Here is a 17,807-nt window from a genome sequence, read left to right on the forward strand (position 1 = left end):
GGCGTTTCTAAGACTATACTGATTAATTTAAAATAATTTATTGGTATATTCCTGTATGTAGGCTAAAATTTGAAATTGTCTGTTGTATACTTGTACGTATTTGTACAAGCATCTTCGACAGATTTTTAAGCAAAAGGGTTTATTCAGAGATATATCCACAGAACAGGAAAGAGACTATGGGATTGTATGAGAAGAATATGAATCTATTTTTTTTTTTAAAAATCAAAATCATTAGAGACTTACAAATAGAAGACTTTTTTCCCTCATGCTCCCATTGAAATCAATGGAATCATTCATTTTAGTGAATTTTATTAGGGCACAAAGGAATTAAAACTGATGTGCAAGTAACAAAATGGCCCTGTCCCAAGGTGTTAACTCTTTTCTCTCCCTTCACCTTCACATATTCTCGGGCACCATTTTTTGTATGTGGTGGAAGGGTGGGGCTATATGTAAATTTATGTTGGCATAAAACACAAACAATGGAGTGTTTTCCACTATATTCCTCCCAAATGACACTACTGCTTCCTGTGCTCCTTTCCTGGCCCCTCTCTACGAAGGTCATAATCCTCCTTATTTTCTTCTGTCCTTTCACCCTCCCTCATTGTTTCACTCATCTTCCAGTCCTCTCCTTCCTCCTTTTCCCTCCCTGTTTATTTTCCTTTTCTGGCCTCTGTTGTTCCTTTTAGTACTATGTCACTGCTTTCTAATTGTACCCTGCTCTGATAACAGGGATTGATTCCCTGTTCCAGCAAAAATAATACTTAAGAAAACTGGGTTTAACATGGCTACTGTCACTCACACAAAAATCATTTAGTTAGACTTGGCAGCAATGCTACAAGAGTTAATTGAACAACAGTGTGATAGAAAAATAAAAAGAGAAAAGTATATACATTTTGGATTACACAGCTATGAGATGTATAAACAGTTCTGACGAGGACATTATGAAGGACACATGAGCTCATGAATGAACTGAATTCATGTAAAGCCAGCTAATGTTTTTTGATCCCAAGTCCTTTCCTGCTATTCTTTCAGCCCTTCTTCCCATTCATGCTAGATTTCTTCAGTCTCAGCCCCTTTCTCTTCCTTCTTTCAGAGTTCTGACACCAACTTGATAGTTGTGAACTCTATGGGTATGTCTTCACTACCAATGTTAAAGCGCTGCTGTGGCAGCTCTTTAATGTGGCTGTGTAGTCGCGGGACCAGTGCTGGGAGAGAGCTCTCCCAGCGCTGTAAAAAACCCACCTCCGCGAGGGGAGCACGGCCACCAGCACTGGGAGCACGGCCACCAGCACGGGGAGCACGGCCACCAGCACTGGGAGCACAGCTACCAGCGCTGGTGTTTTTTCACCCCCCTGAGCGAGAAAATGTCAGCGCTCTAAAGTGACAGTGTAGACAAGGCCTAAGAGAAACCTTCAATTCTTGATCAGAGGAATTTCTCTGTGTGTTTATTTCTCTGTGTTCTCTGCGTACAGAAACGAAAAAATCATTCACAGATATTAATAAAAACAACAATATGCCTACTAAAGGCAGAAAATAAGTGTCCATACGTTTATTATGCCTACAGCTGTCAGCAAACCCTGGCAATGAAAGTGAATGGATTTCTTCAAAACCACAAACCGCTCTAGATGGCACAACTTCAATTTTGTTATTGGCAGCAGGGTTAGCTGTTAAAATACATGAAGAGCTTTTCGTTATGATATGGATGCTTTCGTCTTAGTGACCTTTCTGTATGAGAACACTTCCTTATATGGTGGCATATTCACTATGGCATGATGAGCACTGTAGGACAGAGTCATTTGTGGAGCTGTATCGTTTCTTAGCAGATTCTGACAACAGAAGCACAGAATTTTAAAATGTGCTGCAATGTTCATTCTTGGTTGTACAACAGATCTTGACAGGTGTGGTGGATGTTCTCTAACCCAGAGTCCATATTCCCATTTTCTCCTCTTTAGGACTCGTACAAAGTACAGTGTGGACGAAGAGGTGCCTGTTTTTGTAAACGTCTTGTGAACCATATTTCTCAAATACTGGGAATTGGCCAGCTTGAGCGATCTAGACTTTTTATGTAGACTTGGTGATATTTACAACTGGATTGTATGTAGCTTCTAAGAAAGAAACACATGACTGTATCTTGCTCTCCTATATATGTTGCCCCTACATGGTATTACTTTAATATTTTTGGTTGCCTTCTAGGATGGCCGCCTGCGAATAAATGACCAGCTGATTGCAGTGAATGGAGAGTCTCTTCTGGCGAAATCCAACCATGAAGCCATGGAGACACTGAGGCGTTCCATGTCTATGGAAGGGAACATTCGCGGGATGATTCAGTTAGTGGTTCTCAGGAGACTAGATAGACAAATGCAGGTAATGCAAAAAACTTGTTCATGAGTTAGACCTCCTTGTGGTAAGCAAAGAATTGTATTCACAGTTCCATTAAGAATAGTTATTGGGGCAATTCTCCAACCACCATTTTGAAAATATCTTCCTATTTCTAAGTGTGTGTTAAAGATACTGGGTGAAATCCTGGCCTCATTGCAGTCAGTGGCAAAACCCTTAATTGATTTCAATGGGGTTACAATTTCACTCACCATATGGCTTTAACTAACACTTAAAAAAAAACTCATTAAAATTATAGTTCTGACTCCATAAATATAGCACATCCCTGCACTGATTCAGTATTGCATTAAGCAAAGCCACTTTTTAAAAAATTTACTAGTTTTGAGTTCTTGAATTTTTTGAACTCTGCTCTAGGAAATGAATTAAGCGATCTGTCTGTGTGACTCTACTTGCTTGTAAAGAAATGTGCTGTCTGCCCTTGGCTTCTGGAGGTGCGTATCCACCCATCACACTAATTTTTACTTTCACTTTTAAATAACTATTTTTTACTGGATTTTCAATATATATACTGTTCACAAGAAACAGCTACAACTGTGATTAAGAATAAAAAGAAAAAAGGGCCTTTAGAAATCACATGATAGTACTCTGAGTGAATGTTTGAGAATAATATTTTTTGTGTGTATTTATACGTAAAAGATGAGAGAGAACGGTTGTGCTGGGGAAGGGAAGCTGTCTTCCCTTAAGCTGTGGATAGTTAACTCTATATGGTAGATTCCACTTCACTAGTTATATTTAAACTTGCTTTACCTCCCACCTGGACTGACATAAAAAAAAAAAAACCCCAAAAAACCCAAACTTGCTAAATTTTATACTGTAACTGCACTGGGAAGTTGCTTTTCACAAAGGCTTTACACTGTGACATAGCAGAGAGGGAGACATGGAAAGCAAGTGTGTAGTTTCCCTGGGGCATTTTCTAAGATTATTGGCTAACATTTTCAAATCTTTTCCTGTAGGAGACAGACCCTTTATAGTCTTATTACCACAATTAGACAATCAATGGTGATACCACTCTAGACAGGTTGAAAGCATGTTCTAGGGTTATTATTCTTAAATTTAAGAAAGCAAATTGATTCAACTGCTGTTATCTTTCATGGTCTGTACCTTATGTAAAACTAGTATTACATTTATATTTATTCTGTGTTCTGATGAGGTATGAATGATAACCCACCCACAGCGAAAACTAGAAAGAAAGCTTATCATTGCTAGCTTCTATTTTTAAAAAGTCAACTTTGGCAAAAATACTACAACTGAATTATTGATGTAATAAAAATACAAGAAGCTGCTTTTCATCGTCAAAGTATATAGTTTTATACATTATCCAGATGTATGAAACACACAAACAATTCTGACACATGCCCTGTGAAGAATACATAATGAGCTCTTGATTGAATCAAATTCATTTTAAACAGAAATTAATTTTTATAGAATGTGCTCAAGGTTCAATTGTAATTCCATTTGAGGCTGGAGACTATAGGAAAATGGGCCATGACCCATTCTTTCCCTTCCCCAAAACCGTTTCCTACCTGCTACGTTCCAGCTTGGTATAAGCAGAATGTTTTAAAATCCATTATTTGTTTTATTGGCCAGGACACTAATGGAGGCCTTCCATGACAGCTCTGTTTTACAAGCTGAATACTCTAATTAAGCTGGTTACTGATCAGTTGTTGGGATATTGATTGTGTCATTTATCAAAGAGCTGGAAAAGCAGATTTTTTTTGGTGGTTGTTGTTAATTTAAGGCTGCCTCTCCCAGTGGGTCCCCATCTTTAATTTAGTAGTAGTAGTTTGTATCAGTGCAGGGCTTGATTTAGCCGACAATATTATAATAATATCAAGTTGCAGTGGGGGAAGTTTAGATTGGATATTAGGAAAAACTTTTTCACTAAGAGGGTGGTGAAACACTGGAATGCGTTACCTAGGGAGGTGGTAGAATCTCCTTCCTTAGAGGTTTTTAAGGTCAGGCTTGACAAAGCCCTGGTTGGGATGATTTAACTGGGAATTGGTCCTGCTTTGAGCAGGGGGTTGGACTAGATGACCTTCTGGGGTCCCTTCCAACCCTGATATTCTATGATTCTATGATTCTATATACTTCCAAAAGGTAATAGATGTGGATCACTTGGCATAAGGAATAAGTGGTAAATCTTCCCAATGTAACTTGAAGAATTCTGGTACACCAGAGGCACATATAATTGTTAACAATGGGTCTTCCCCATAATAAAGAGCCTCTGAATGTACTATTTAACTGGCTGTGAATAGAGCATTGAAATGAGGAGGAAGGGAAAACAGTCAACATGTTATTTGGCCAGTGGCTACTGAAAGAAAAGAAGAAGCTTATGAGACTAGGTCTGTAGCTGTCTCTGTGTTGTCACCAGTAGGCTCTCACCATTGATGAAGTGGTCTTAGTTAATCTGGCCTTATGGCCAGCCTGTCTTTCTCTGGGAAATCACTAGTCTTATAAGGCAAAAGAAGAACCATATAATGATCAGTGGCAAATGGCGAAGCTCACTTACAGATGTGAAAGTGAGAAGGGATGCAGATGTTGGCAGCGACCACATCCTTGTGACAGCCTCAATCAAGCTAAAACTGAGATGTGTGGGTCCACCAAACAAGGGACATAGACATTATGATATTGACAAGCTAAAGTCCCTTGAAATACAGAACACCTTCATTCTGCAGTTAAAGAACAGGTTTCAAGCGCTTGCAGACCTTGATGAAGAGGAGGGGAATGCAGATGATGAGATCAACAAGGAGTCAGACAAAGGAACAGCAATTTATAAACAGAGCAGTAAAGCCTGTCTAGGCCACAGGCAGAAGAGAAGAAAGGGAGTGGATTACACCCAGCACATGGAATGCCATAGAAACCAGACCAGTCCTGAAGAAGAAAGTTTTAGACACAAAATCCCAGAAACTAAAGGACAAATACCACAAGCATAATGCAAGGCACACCGGGAGGTCAAATACCTTGTGAGAGCGGACAAATGGCATTATATTGATAATCTGGCAACACAAGCAGAGGATGCAGCTGCTTGTGGTGAACAAGGAACTGTCTACAAAATGATGCAGCTTATCAGTGGTAAAAGGCAGACACCAACAAACACTCTCATCAAGAACAAACAAGGACACTTACTAACAACCGAAAAAGAACAAGAAATGTGCTGGACAGAGCACTTCAAATAATTGTTGAACAGGGAGCCACCTAAAGAGGAAGCAAAGATCCAGGAGGCAAAAGAAGATCTTGAGATCAACACAGACACCCCAACTAAAGAAGAAATCATTCAAGCTGTCAAATCCTTAAAAAATGGGAAATCTCCTGGCAAGGATAACTTGAATGCAGAATTGTTCAAGGTAAATCCTAAATTAGCGACATCTATCCTGACCCCTCTGTTTACATCAGTCTGGGAAAGGGAAAAAGCCCCAGATGAATGGGGTTATAGTGAAGATACCAAAGAAAGAAACTCTCAGTAATTGTAATAACTGGTGTAGTATCACACTAGTATTATCTGTGCCAAGCAAAGTATTGTGTAAGATCTTAGTCCATCGTATATCAGAGGCAATTGATTGCATTCTGAGAAAAGGGCAAGCTGGTTTTCGGAAAGGGCGTGGATGCACAGACCAGATCTTCAATATATGAAACATAATAGAACGGTGCTTAGAACGGCAACTCTACATAAATTTCATAGACTTTGTGAAGGCTTTTGATAGCATTCACAGGACCAGCCTATGGCACATTCTGCAGGCATATGGAATTCCTTTCTGTATAATGAATGTTATCAAAAGCTTCTGTTTCAACTTTACATGCAGTGTTAATCACAGTGAGCTCAGTTTTGAAGTCAAAACAGGACTATGTCAGGGGTGTGTCATGTCTGCAATCCTCTTCAACATTACCTATCGACTGGGTAATGCGGCATACAACAGAAGATATGCCAAGAGGCATTAAATGGACACTCTTCTCATCCCTTGAAGACCTGGACTTCACAGATGATGTTGCTCTCCTATCACATACCCAACACCATATGCAAGAAAAAAACAACTCGACTCAATACTTTCAGCCAGCAAATTGGACTGAAAATCAACTGCGATAAGACAGATATCATGACCTTTAATGTTGCCTCACCATCACCAGTATGGATAGAGGATTATGTTCTCACCAACGTCGAAACATTCACATACTTGGGCAGCACCATCAGCCAGGAAGATGGAACAAGCCAGGACATCTGGAACAAAATCAATAAAGTCAGGAACATCTTCAGCAGCTTAAATACAGTCTGGAAATCATCAAAATACAACACCAAAACCAAACTCAAGATTTATCAGAGCTGTGTACTTTCAACACTGCTTTATAGTGCAGAATGCTGGGGAATGAGGAAGTCTGACATGTCCAAACTGTCTTCATTCCATACAACCTGTCTCAGAAAAATCCTCCATATCTTTTGGTCCAGAACAATCTCAAACCAAGATCTATTGGCGCAGTGCAGCGAAGAGGATCTGAGCACCATCATTGCCAGGAGGCGTTGGAAATGGATCGGTCATGTGCTTCGGGTGGAAACTGATTCCGTCACCAGAGTAGCAATAAGATGGACACCTGAAGGCAAGCAAAAACGAGGCCACCCAAAAACAACAGACAGGAGTGGAAGAGCTTCATCACTGCCCTAAACACCAGAGGTGTAATAGGAACATGATGATGATGATGAAACGTTTCAAAGGCAATAGTCTCTATTGCTTTGAGCATAACTTTGCAGGCATGCTCACATGCATGCAATTTTCAGTATTATCAGTTGTGTGCATGGAAGATAAGTTATAAACACATCATCTGTGTGCACAAGTGATAGTACCTAAAAAGGGATGCATAAGTGTTGGTGCCTGTGTTACACACTCAGGAGTAGACATGCTGTTTAAAACGGAAACATTTTATTAAAACTGTAATCAGAATCAGGCAAACACAGAGCTTGCAAAAGTCCACTGCAATAGTCTTCCAGGAGTGCTAGACTCTTCTGTCACCACACCCTACTCCCTTTGACCTTTTCAGCACAGTTCCTTGCCTTAAAGGGACAGGGTATAGGGAAATATAGCCTTGGCATTCCATCCACTTCTTACAAAAACTTACAGTGACACTAAAAGATTCTAACATACATGTCCTAAAATTTATAAGTGCTACACCTGTAATATGAAATCCACTGGCCCTGGTGAAGGCAGCTTTGTAAAATGGAGGCCAAGTGAAGGCTTCTTTCTTGTTATGTATTGGCTTTTCAAAGAAACTACAATGTTAAGAATATCATTCTACCTTTTAATAATTAGCCAAAGCATTTTACTGTCTATATTAATAATTTCCCCTGTACAACGACGACAGACGTGCCTTTTGGGGTTTGTCTCAGTTTGATAAATTGTGCATTTTTTAACAGCAACTGTCAGGAGAATAAATTAGGAGCTGCAATATGGATATGGGGGGAGGGGAAAATATCTCAAAAGAAAAACAGACTAGAGGTGTGGCAAAAGTTTGTTCAGCTGCCAGCCAGAAGACCTGGGTTTAGAGGTTACAAGTCTGCTTTAGTGTATGATCATCAGAGCATACGCACTCAGTCTCTGAGCGAAGGGAACCAGCTGGCTGGCAAAGAAATATCACTGGCATTGCCTGTGCCCTTATGTTGACAATGCCACAAGCTGCCCTCACAGATGGAGGAATAACATGAAGCCAGTTGTGGGTCAGAAAAAAGAAGTCCTTTTCTCTGTTTATCATCCTTAATGATCATTTCTAATGTAAGGGTACTCTCTTGTTTCATGGTCAGCAGTGGTCTGAGGACATCTTTCATGTTTCTCATTGCAGAGTTAATAATGTGCAATAAAAGCCTGACAAATAATGCACAAACCCCAGTGTGATTTAGCGATTACTGTTCCTTGCCTTTGTTGGACATTTATTTTTTCAATTAAAACATGATTCTGTTTCTTCTTAGGAACGCTCAGATCAAGGGTTTTTTCAAAAATCAGCACTTGAGGGCAGTCAGACCTTTACCACTATCTCCAGGCACAATGATGCTATCCTGCAGCAATTTGTAACTTACAGTCCTCAGGAAAGACTAAAAGGTATGTACTGTACATCCTTCTTCATGCCCCCGCCTCCCCCAAAAAAGTGCTCTTTTTGTTTTCAGAAATCCACATCAACTAGAAAAACAGTTAATTAGAGTAAGTGCAGGCTCTGTTACTTTGAAGCTTGAAGATCCAGGGAGGGTGGGAGAGCTGACTCAGAAGTTGTGAATTAAATTCCTGGCACAGGTTCCAGTTTAAGTAACAGTTTCTAGCTCACTGGCCAACACGTAAGTTTGGATAAAAAACAAATGATGGTTGCAAAATATATATTGTCAAAATGTTTATTTTCTATACATCCTTGATGGGTACAGTAATTATTTTAAAAAGCAAATTGTCTAGTTTGTGTCCTGTTTTATAATCCAGTAGGAATTTACACTATACCCTAATATTCATAAGATTTGCTATTTTAGTTTACTGAGACTTGAAATGTTTTAAGGTTAGAAACAGACCCTTAGTGTAAATAGAATTAGGACATCATATTTACATTCCCCATTCCAGACTTTGAAACTTTTTTAGTAACTATAATATTCTTAGTCTGTAAATAGCTGACTAAACACCCAGCTTTAACACTGACACTTTATCTTCCTACCTCCTCCCCTTACCAGCAGAAAAATCCCACTGGCTGCTATGTATGGCCCTGATTCCACCAGGTATTTAAGCATATGCCTAATTTTAAGCATTTGAGAAGTCTCATTAAGTGTTGTCACCCATTCAGTGGGACTGCTCATGTTCCTAATCAGGCACTTTTTAAAGTACTTAGATAAGAATCAGAATAAGGCCTGTTTGGAAGAGCTATACTTTCTGAGGGATCCTAGCAGCAGAGGCTGCTAGTGTATGTCTTTTTGTTTTGCTCGTTCTTTGTTTTACATTTTTGAGGGGCAAAAGGAAGGAGACAACCCACCGCAGTGTGAGGGGTGAATGGATGTTAGATGTTGAGAAGACACCACAGACATAGGGCAGAGAGAGAGAGAGACCCCTTTATGAGGGAAAAAAGAGAGACAAAAACCAAGGCCTGGGAAGATATGGGTGGTGTCAGTCAAAGGGCTAAGGAAAGAGATTTTTAAATTTTACTGAGAAACTAAGTGAAGTATCTTCGTATTGTGACTTATGTTTTAAAAAACTTATTTAGTGAAATCAAATAGAATGCTAGCTGTGTGGGGCAGGCGGAAGAATGAGACATGTATTTGCCCAGCAAAAGACCTAGTAGAGGGCTCTGTATAGCAAAGCTGAAATCGTTCAGGTACATGTGAGCAAAGAATATGTCCCTAAAATAATACAGTGCATATACATGTAGCATGTATTTTGCTGTAAAAATATTTGTTTAGTTCTGAACATTTAACCTATTTTAACCCACATTCCTATCAGCGTTACCCTTTTCTCCACCCCCACCCCCATATCATTTGTTATACTTTTTGCATTTTCTTTTATAATAGGCTCCGATCCTACAATGGTATCTGCACACGTGAAACCATGCACCCGCACAGGGCCCGAGTGAACCCAAAAGTGCTTATGTGTCTTCCCACAATGAACAAGTTGCAGGATTACAGTCTTATATCAGATACAGGGATTGTCTCTTGATATATGTTTTCATGGTGCCTTGCCCATTGGGGTTCCAGTCCTGATCTGAAGCTTTGGGTGCTACCATAATGTAAACAGTAATAAAAGACAGCAGAGATGTCAGTACAATACTGTGCCCAATACAAAAAATTAGTGGCAGAAGTTGAATTATGTTTAATAAAATGTCATACTCTCAGTTAGTGTTTTCCAATAAGTTACTCCTAATGCTAGTCACTGCTCTACACGTAAGACTGTTCTAGAAGCCCAACAAAAATAGATTGAAAAAAATAATTGGCTTATTAATACTATATTTTTTTAAAAAGGATCTTTTTTATTATACATGAGCAAGACCAAATGTAATGTCTGGGGAAAAGCTGTTATAGCCAAAACATTACATTTTGTCTTGCCTGTGGATATTTCAATAAAGGAGGGTTTTTAAGCCAATATTGAAATGCCAATGTTCAGTCTATTTTTTGCATGAATAATGCTTGCCACCCACAGGTTCCTGCTTTTTTTTCTTGCCAAGCTGTTGTGCAGAAATAGCAGTTTTAGAACAACCTCTTCGAGAAGCAATACTTCAGTGCCAGCAACTTCACATTTCTGGTGCTGAAAGATTACTGGAATCTGCCTCATCAGAAGCTCTTTTACATCCAAAAAATGATCAGGGCTGTAAGGGAATTGCTGTCATCTCTCTGGTTAGGAAATATTGTAAAGATAAAGTATCTACTCTACAATAGCGTGGCATGCTGAATCTCCATGGATGTACAAGTATCTACATTTAGAAGTGTAGCATGTGCTCATGAAAAGATTAATTGATATAGAAAATGACTATAGATGAATACATTAATTCAGGAAAGTCTAATAGCCCAATATACTGTAACTTCACCTCATTGACCAGTTCAAATGTATCATAATTTTATGAATATTATATCAGTATTAATAGATTATTACATGGCAGCTCAGCATCAGCCACACCAACCCTTAGATGTACTGAGTACGCACCATTCCCATTGAATTTCAGTGGAGTAAAGTCAGTGGGAATTGAAGGGCACTCACTATATTGCAAAATGCACTTGGTAACTCACAGGATCAGGGCCTTTAGGGAGGGAACCAAAGTTGTGGATTAGCTAGGAAGGAAAAAGGACAGGTTGGAAGGATGAGGGAGTGAGAACATGCAGTAGAAGAAGTCAGTATAGTCACTAGTTTTTCTCCAGAGATGCTCAGTCGTGTGAGACCGGAATGGAGGGAGCACAGAATGGGAAGGTCACGGATGGGGTTTATGGGAGCATTCAGAATGGCGTGAGAGGGAATGAGGAATTACGGGGGGAGGGACAGAGTTGAAAGTGGCAATCATGATGCTGATGGCAGTTAGTGATGACAAGGAGAAAAGGTGAAGGCCAGGAGAAAGAAAAGTCAGAGATGTTCATAGACTGGTGATCACAAAGGGAGTAAGTGATAGGAAAGTACAGAGCACAAGGAAGAAATGATGGTGAAGAGGAGCTTGTCCATCTTCATGGTCGTAGACAGGGACTTTAGGAGAGAGGGAAGAACAGTGTTTTTTTTGACAAGTTAGGATGGTGACTGAAGTTATGAGTTGGGTTTCATGGTTCAGGACAAGCTGCACCTTTCAGCCTCTCAAATCTCTGAGTGCACCCCTTCAGGTGACCGTCCTCTTGCCTTCAACAATTTTGTGTTGGAACCCTCTGAATTATCCCACTCTTAGACCAGGTCCCCAGGGTGTAGCACCATGTATACCAACCATGATTACTCAACAGATCGAACTGAATTTGGCTACCTGCAAGACTTGCCTTTGTTAGTTGACTGGAGTGTGAATTGGCATAGAACAGCCTTTCCAAATAAAGTATTGTTTAATCTCAAGGAACAAAGAGCAGAGAGGTTGTAACACAGCAAACAGTCTGCACATGTATCTGATCTGTCTAACCTGAAAGCTAGACAGGCCTGGCTTATGCCAAAGACCCCAGCCTTGGGGAGCTCAGGGAAGAAGGGCAGAATTGGTCAGCACCCCAGCAATCCCTGTGTCTCTCCCTCCATCTTCAGGAGCAGACATTTTATCAGTCCCCTCGTCTGTGTTGCCTGTATCTCTTGAAGCTGGTCAAACTAGTTTATGCAGCGCACTTGGGTGGGTCAGGGATAGACTTCCAAGCAATTCGTTGTCCTATAATTATCAGTAAACAGGTCATTATCAGAAGTTTGCCCACTTTTCTATCTAGATGCAAATTAACCCACATAGCAAAAAACACAATAACAATCAAACACATAGATATACATGAAGTATTAATAAAATATTATGAGCATCTTCCTCCTCTGTCATATTGGGTCAAATTGAAGCTTGGAAAGAATGAGGAAGTTAATGAGATAATCCAGAAACAGTAGAATTAGAGGTGCTGGCAGTGCAGAAACTGAAGAAACATGGTATGAATATAGAGTGAAGAGCTGAGAGTAGTTGGAGGCTGATATCAGATGAAGAAAGTGAGCCTCTCTGAGGGAGATGAAAAGGACCTCAGAAGAGGCAAAGGGGTAGAAAGTTGAAGGGATGGAATTGAGAGGTGGAGGGTGAAAGGTTGGAGCATACTGCAGTCATGAGATCGGGGCTGCAATAGGAGGAGATGCAGCAATACATGGTGAGCTGCAGGGAGAAAGCTAGGTTTCAGTGTGTGTGAGGAGGTGCAAGGGCCTGGGGGATAGTCACAGATCTCGGCAAGCATGAAACATGGAGGGGAGACTAGAAGGAAGTAGAAGGAGAGAAGATGGGGACTTAGATGGAGAGAGTTTTTGGCTGGCAGGGTTAGAGCTTGATGAGTGAGGGAGAACGTATAGGAGGAAGAGTGTGAAGAATGGAAGGAAGAGATAAAGACACTGAGGTGAAGATGAGAAGAGGATATTTGTTAGTAGCAAAGAGTGTGTGAGATGGAGAGGAAGTGGTGATAGAAAAGAGGAAAAGAACCAGAACAAAACTTGTGAGTAATTGTGAAAGTGTGAATGTTGAGATGGCAGGGGTGAAGTGGAGGTGTACCATTTCCATTGACACAATGAAATGAAGTTGCTAGCAACTGAGAGAAGGCAGTATGTTTGAGAGAGGTGATGTCCCACTGAAGAGTAGAAAGGGGAGAAGAAAAACCGCGATTTGACCTTAGACTCTGAAGGTACCACTCTGGCTTCCACTCTTTGCTGCTGTTGAGTATACTGTGCAGTACTTATTCCTAAATGAAGGAGACATTGACTCAGCCTCAATTATCATGTACTCTAACATCCACAACAATTCTATTAAATATGTATTTGTTGTAATAATGGTTCATTCAAGCATGATGACTACTTTGACACATGTTTCGGGCCAAACTCATCCTGGTGTAAATTGATTGCCTTGAATGGCATGATAGGAGGAATTTAGACTGTGATCCAGGGCTTCTTGGTTATCCCTCCTGTCATGGGACAGCAGCAACTTTTCTTTTCTCCTATTAAGAATGGGAAAGGAGGCGATGTCTGCAGGTTAAGGTGCCTTACTCCCTATCTGGGAGGTAATAAATGTTGCAAACCAAAAAAATTAAACCAGTTGAACTTACTATTAGTTACGTTAAAACTATATGAGGGAAGTCAATATCCATTCATATGCATTCAGGACTTGCACTGCACTTCACTATCAGCAGAGTTTCACTAATTATGCATCTTTAAAACAGCAAATCAACTCTTTTGGAATTCCCAAGGCATGTACTTTCTGCTTGTTATGATTTTAATTCTTGTTTAGTTTAGGTATTTGTATAATTTGTGGATCACGTCAGGCCTCCCTGTCCAGGTATGGATCAGTGAACTGGTGTCATGTAATTGCTGCTACTACTTTGTTTAACCCTTTTTAGGTTCAGAGCTGACTATGTCTGATCGTGGTCGTGCTGAGACTGAAGTTCCACCTCCTCTGCCCCCACACCCCAGTGAGGAGCTGCTTTCTGAAGATTATAATTATAGGTTCGGATGTACTTTTTATTGCAGTTATTTTTGTTATTTATGGCTAGAATGGCTCAGTTCTCACTGATCATTGTGATGTTATTTTCTCATTGATTAAAAGCACTGTTGTTGTGTATGTAAATAGAAGTGAAATCTGCACCACAATAGCTATGGTCAAGTTGACATTTCTGCAATATAAATCATGGTTGGTTATTTTTGCAATTTAATATCTTGTCTATTTCAGTAGTTTTCAAATGATGGCACATTTGTCACTGGTGATATGTGAGCTGTCCTCATTGGTACACAGATTTTTAAAAAATAAATTATTTTCATAATCATGTACTAGTTTTCTAAGAAAATGGTATATCATACAATTTTTTCTATAACCTTAAACCAGTGGTAGACATCCTGCGGGCCGCACTTGGACCGTCAGGGTAATATGCTGGCAGGCCGTGAGACCGTTTCTTTACAGTGACTGTCCACAGGCATGGCTGCCCGCAGCTCCCAGTGGCCGCGGTTTGCCATTCTCTTCTTAAATACTTGAGATATGCTTATCTGCCATAATGATTGAAGCTATGAGTAGAGCTGGTCAGAAAAACTTGGAACCATTTTCTGTCAGAAAATGCAGTTGTAACTGAATTGAAATGCTTTGCAAAACTGTGTCTGTCTTGCTGAAATTCCCTTTGGGGAAAAAATGGGCCGGGGGGGAAATCAAATTCTTGAAACATCCTTTTTTAACACTTTTTGAATGAAATTTTCCAATCTTTCATTTTGAAATGACTTTTGTTTAAAATAATCTTAAATTTTGAATGATATGTTTTAATATAAAATCAAAAACCAAAATGAAAACAAAAAGTTTTCATTGAGCCAAAATTACTTTGGGGGTGGAGGGCATGGGGAGAGAGATTTTCCCTTCATAGAGAATTTTGAAATTTTCAGGTTTCATTCCAATTCTAAACTGAACCAAATTTCAAATCTCAGTCCTTTGTGAAACAGAACTTTGCTCCTCCATGCAGGTTTATTTATGGGGAGCTTCTGTGAAATGGTGATGGGTAGTGGTGGTCTTTTTAAATGCCATCATTCACATAGATTGTTGACATGTCAGGGAGAGTGAACCAGGTGCAGGGGCTGCATTTTGTGCAACCTATTTGGTAAACAATTCAGACAGGAGGTAGTTAAATAGAGCTCAGCAGAAGAGAAAACAAGACTGTTGGCACTGGATATTTCCCCTTCTGTTCTGTTAAATAAAATCATATTTAAATATTAAGCGTGTAAAAACAGCAGTTATCTTCACAAAGAATCTGTATTTAAATATATATAATTAAATACATGTGAGTAGAGGTGCGAAATCTCACAAAAGAAACGTGACAATCAGAGATTGATTTTAGATGCATGATTGCAAACAACTGGAGGGGAAAATACATTTATATTGTGAAAGTTTTAATTACTTCACTTGGTTTTGCATTAGTGCCTAAATGTTTTGCATGGCTTTTTCCATAGCTCTGTAGTGGATTCAGCAGCATATTTAACAGATCAGAACATCAACTTCAGATCTTTGACACCAGCCAAGCAGCCTGAATCAATTAATCTGAAAGCCTCCAAAAGCATGGATCTTGGTAAGATGGAGGGAGGAAGGGGTCATCAGGTCATTGTTTTAGCCATAGCACATCTGCAGTATCTCCTTATTTTCTGCTTTTGTTATTTAAACAAATACATCAGCGAGCATATTCTTCAGCAGAGCTACTGTGGTAGGGACTCCTATCACATCTAATCACAATTACCATTTTTACTGAAGTTGAATTAAGGATATTTTCTCCCAAAATAGCATTTTGTGGTCCTGCATTGTCTTGAAATCTCAGCTGAAGGAAAGAGAGCTTTTGTGAAAATAAGTTAGAAGAATTGCCAGAGTTATGTCTTTAAAAAATGCATGCATGTCTAAGTCTATAGCAAAACAACAAACATATTATTTTCTGATAGAATTTAGAAGATTGCAAAACTGCATTAGACAACAGTTGACTTTCTTACGACAAGATCATTGACAATAACAAAGTTGAACAATCAAAACATCACAGTAGGTTTTCAGAGATACTTGAAAAGGAGTAAGGTTATGGTCCACTACCCATCAGAGCTGTGCAGAAAACTTTGCAATGTGGTTGAAACTGAGAGAAAATTGTTTTCACAATATTAGCAAACCATTTGTGCAAGGGGTTTTGTTGTTTTTTTGTTTTTGTTTTTACTCAAATACTTTTCTATGGGGAAAACTGAGTTGTATTTTAGCAGTAGCAAGAAGAAAAGTCTCCAAGCCTTTTAAAACTCAAAGAATCAGGAGCCAAGTAAAACCTTTTATATTTCTTCAGTGTGGCACCCCTCACTCTTTTTCTGGGTATTTCATATTTAGGTCCTGATCCAGTAACTTTGAGTAGTTCCACTGGCTAAGCATGTGCTTAGGTGCTCTTCTGGATGAGGGCCTTAAATATATCATGAATGGTTTATTTATACACACACAGAAACGCACACCCAACATATTAAAACTTCTTAAATGGTGGTCGCACTGTATTTCCTTCTAACAGTGCAGATTTGTCTTAGTATTTTGTGTTCTGATTTTTTTTATCCAGAAAATATGTGCATTTTCATAGTGGAGCGGGGGGGCCCTGAGGGGAAGAAGAAGAGCGGGGGTGGGGCCTTTGGGAGAAGAGATGGGGCACAGGGCAGAGCCTCGGGGGTCTGGTTACCAGCATTTAGAAAGGTGGCATCCCCTATAGAACTGTGGAGTAAGATTAGACATACTGAAGTCTGTGAGGAACCTTTACAAACATGCCTTGTATGCAGCTTTTTCCCTTTTAAACCAGGGGACTCCAATTTGAGTCCCTACACGGATACAATTGCTGCAGTATCACATGGTAGAGATAACCAGTCTCTTAAATTGCAAGGTCCAAAACTATTTAAGGCTTTCACTGTCAACATTTAAATTCCATATACAACCAGTACAGAACATGGAGTACTGGTGAAACAGTTTGAAAAGTCGCTAGGTGTAGCCAAATGTACAATACGTTACAATAGCCTAATCTCAAGATGTCAAAGGCGCACACAACTGCAGCAAGGTCTGCATCAGAAAGATCACCCAGCACAGAGGACATAACTATGTTGGGCACATCCTGCCTGCCATCTGGCATCCAGGAGCAACCCCAAACTGTGAACTTGTCTGACACACTCCCAAAATCCGGGGTCCCAATACTATCCTCAACACTTCTTCTAGTTGCTTCTCCCTTCCCACCAACATTGTATATCTGAAGAGACTGGGTTATTTGCTTCATTGCACAAGCCAGGTCAAGCATGGAGAACAGTGAGTTGGATGTTGCCATCGTTCAGACACACCACTGCCCATGTCCCTTCACTGTCCCTCTCAACTAACTTGCATACGTGTTGATGGGGAGGGTGACAAAATATATTTCTGAGGTATCCTGCATGACAGAGCCCTTAGAGCAGGGATGGGCAAACTACGGCCTGGGGCTGCATCTGGCCCTTCAGATGCTTTAATCAGGCCCTCAAGCTCCAGCTAGGGAGCGGGGTTGGGGGCTTGCCCCACTCCATGCATGCCGGGGCTCTGCGCGGCTCGCAAAAGCAGCAGCATGTCCCTCTTCTGGCTCCTACGCGTAGGGGCAGCCAGGGGGCTCCACACACTGCTTCTGCAGCTCCCATTGGCTGGCAACTGCGGCCAATGGGAGCTGCAGGGGCAGCTCCTGTGGACGGGGCAGCATGCAGAGCTGCCTGGCTGAGCCTCCACATAGGAGCCAGAGGGGGGAACTTGTTGCTGCT

General features: G+C 40.3%; 1 protein-coding gene across 11 annotated transcripts in view; it reads left to right on the forward strand.

Moving 5' to 3' along the window:
- The window catches only part of PARD3B (par-3 family cell polarity regulator beta), a 602,621-nt gene that overhangs the window by 334,135 nt on the left and 250,679 nt on the right, over positions 1-17,807 (forward strand). For all 11 annotated transcript variants that reach the window (XM_073306519.1, XM_073306526.1, XM_073306522.1 and 8 more), the window contains 4 exons: positions 2,194-2,364; positions 8,345-8,474; positions 13,907-14,012; positions 15,492-15,607. In XM_073306519.1, coding sequence (XP_073162620.1) covers positions 2,194-2,364; positions 8,345-8,474; positions 13,907-14,012; positions 15,492-15,607 — 523 coding nt within the window. The remainder of the gene's footprint in view (positions 1-2,193; positions 2,365-8,344; positions 8,475-13,906; positions 14,013-15,491; positions 15,608-17,807) is intronic.

This window comes from Lepidochelys kempii, chromosome 11, assembly GCF_965140265.1.
Source record: "Lepidochelys kempii isolate rLepKem1 chromosome 11, rLepKem1.hap2, whole genome shotgun sequence".
Taxonomy (NCBI): Eukaryota; Metazoa; Chordata; order Testudines; family Cheloniidae; genus Lepidochelys; species Lepidochelys kempii.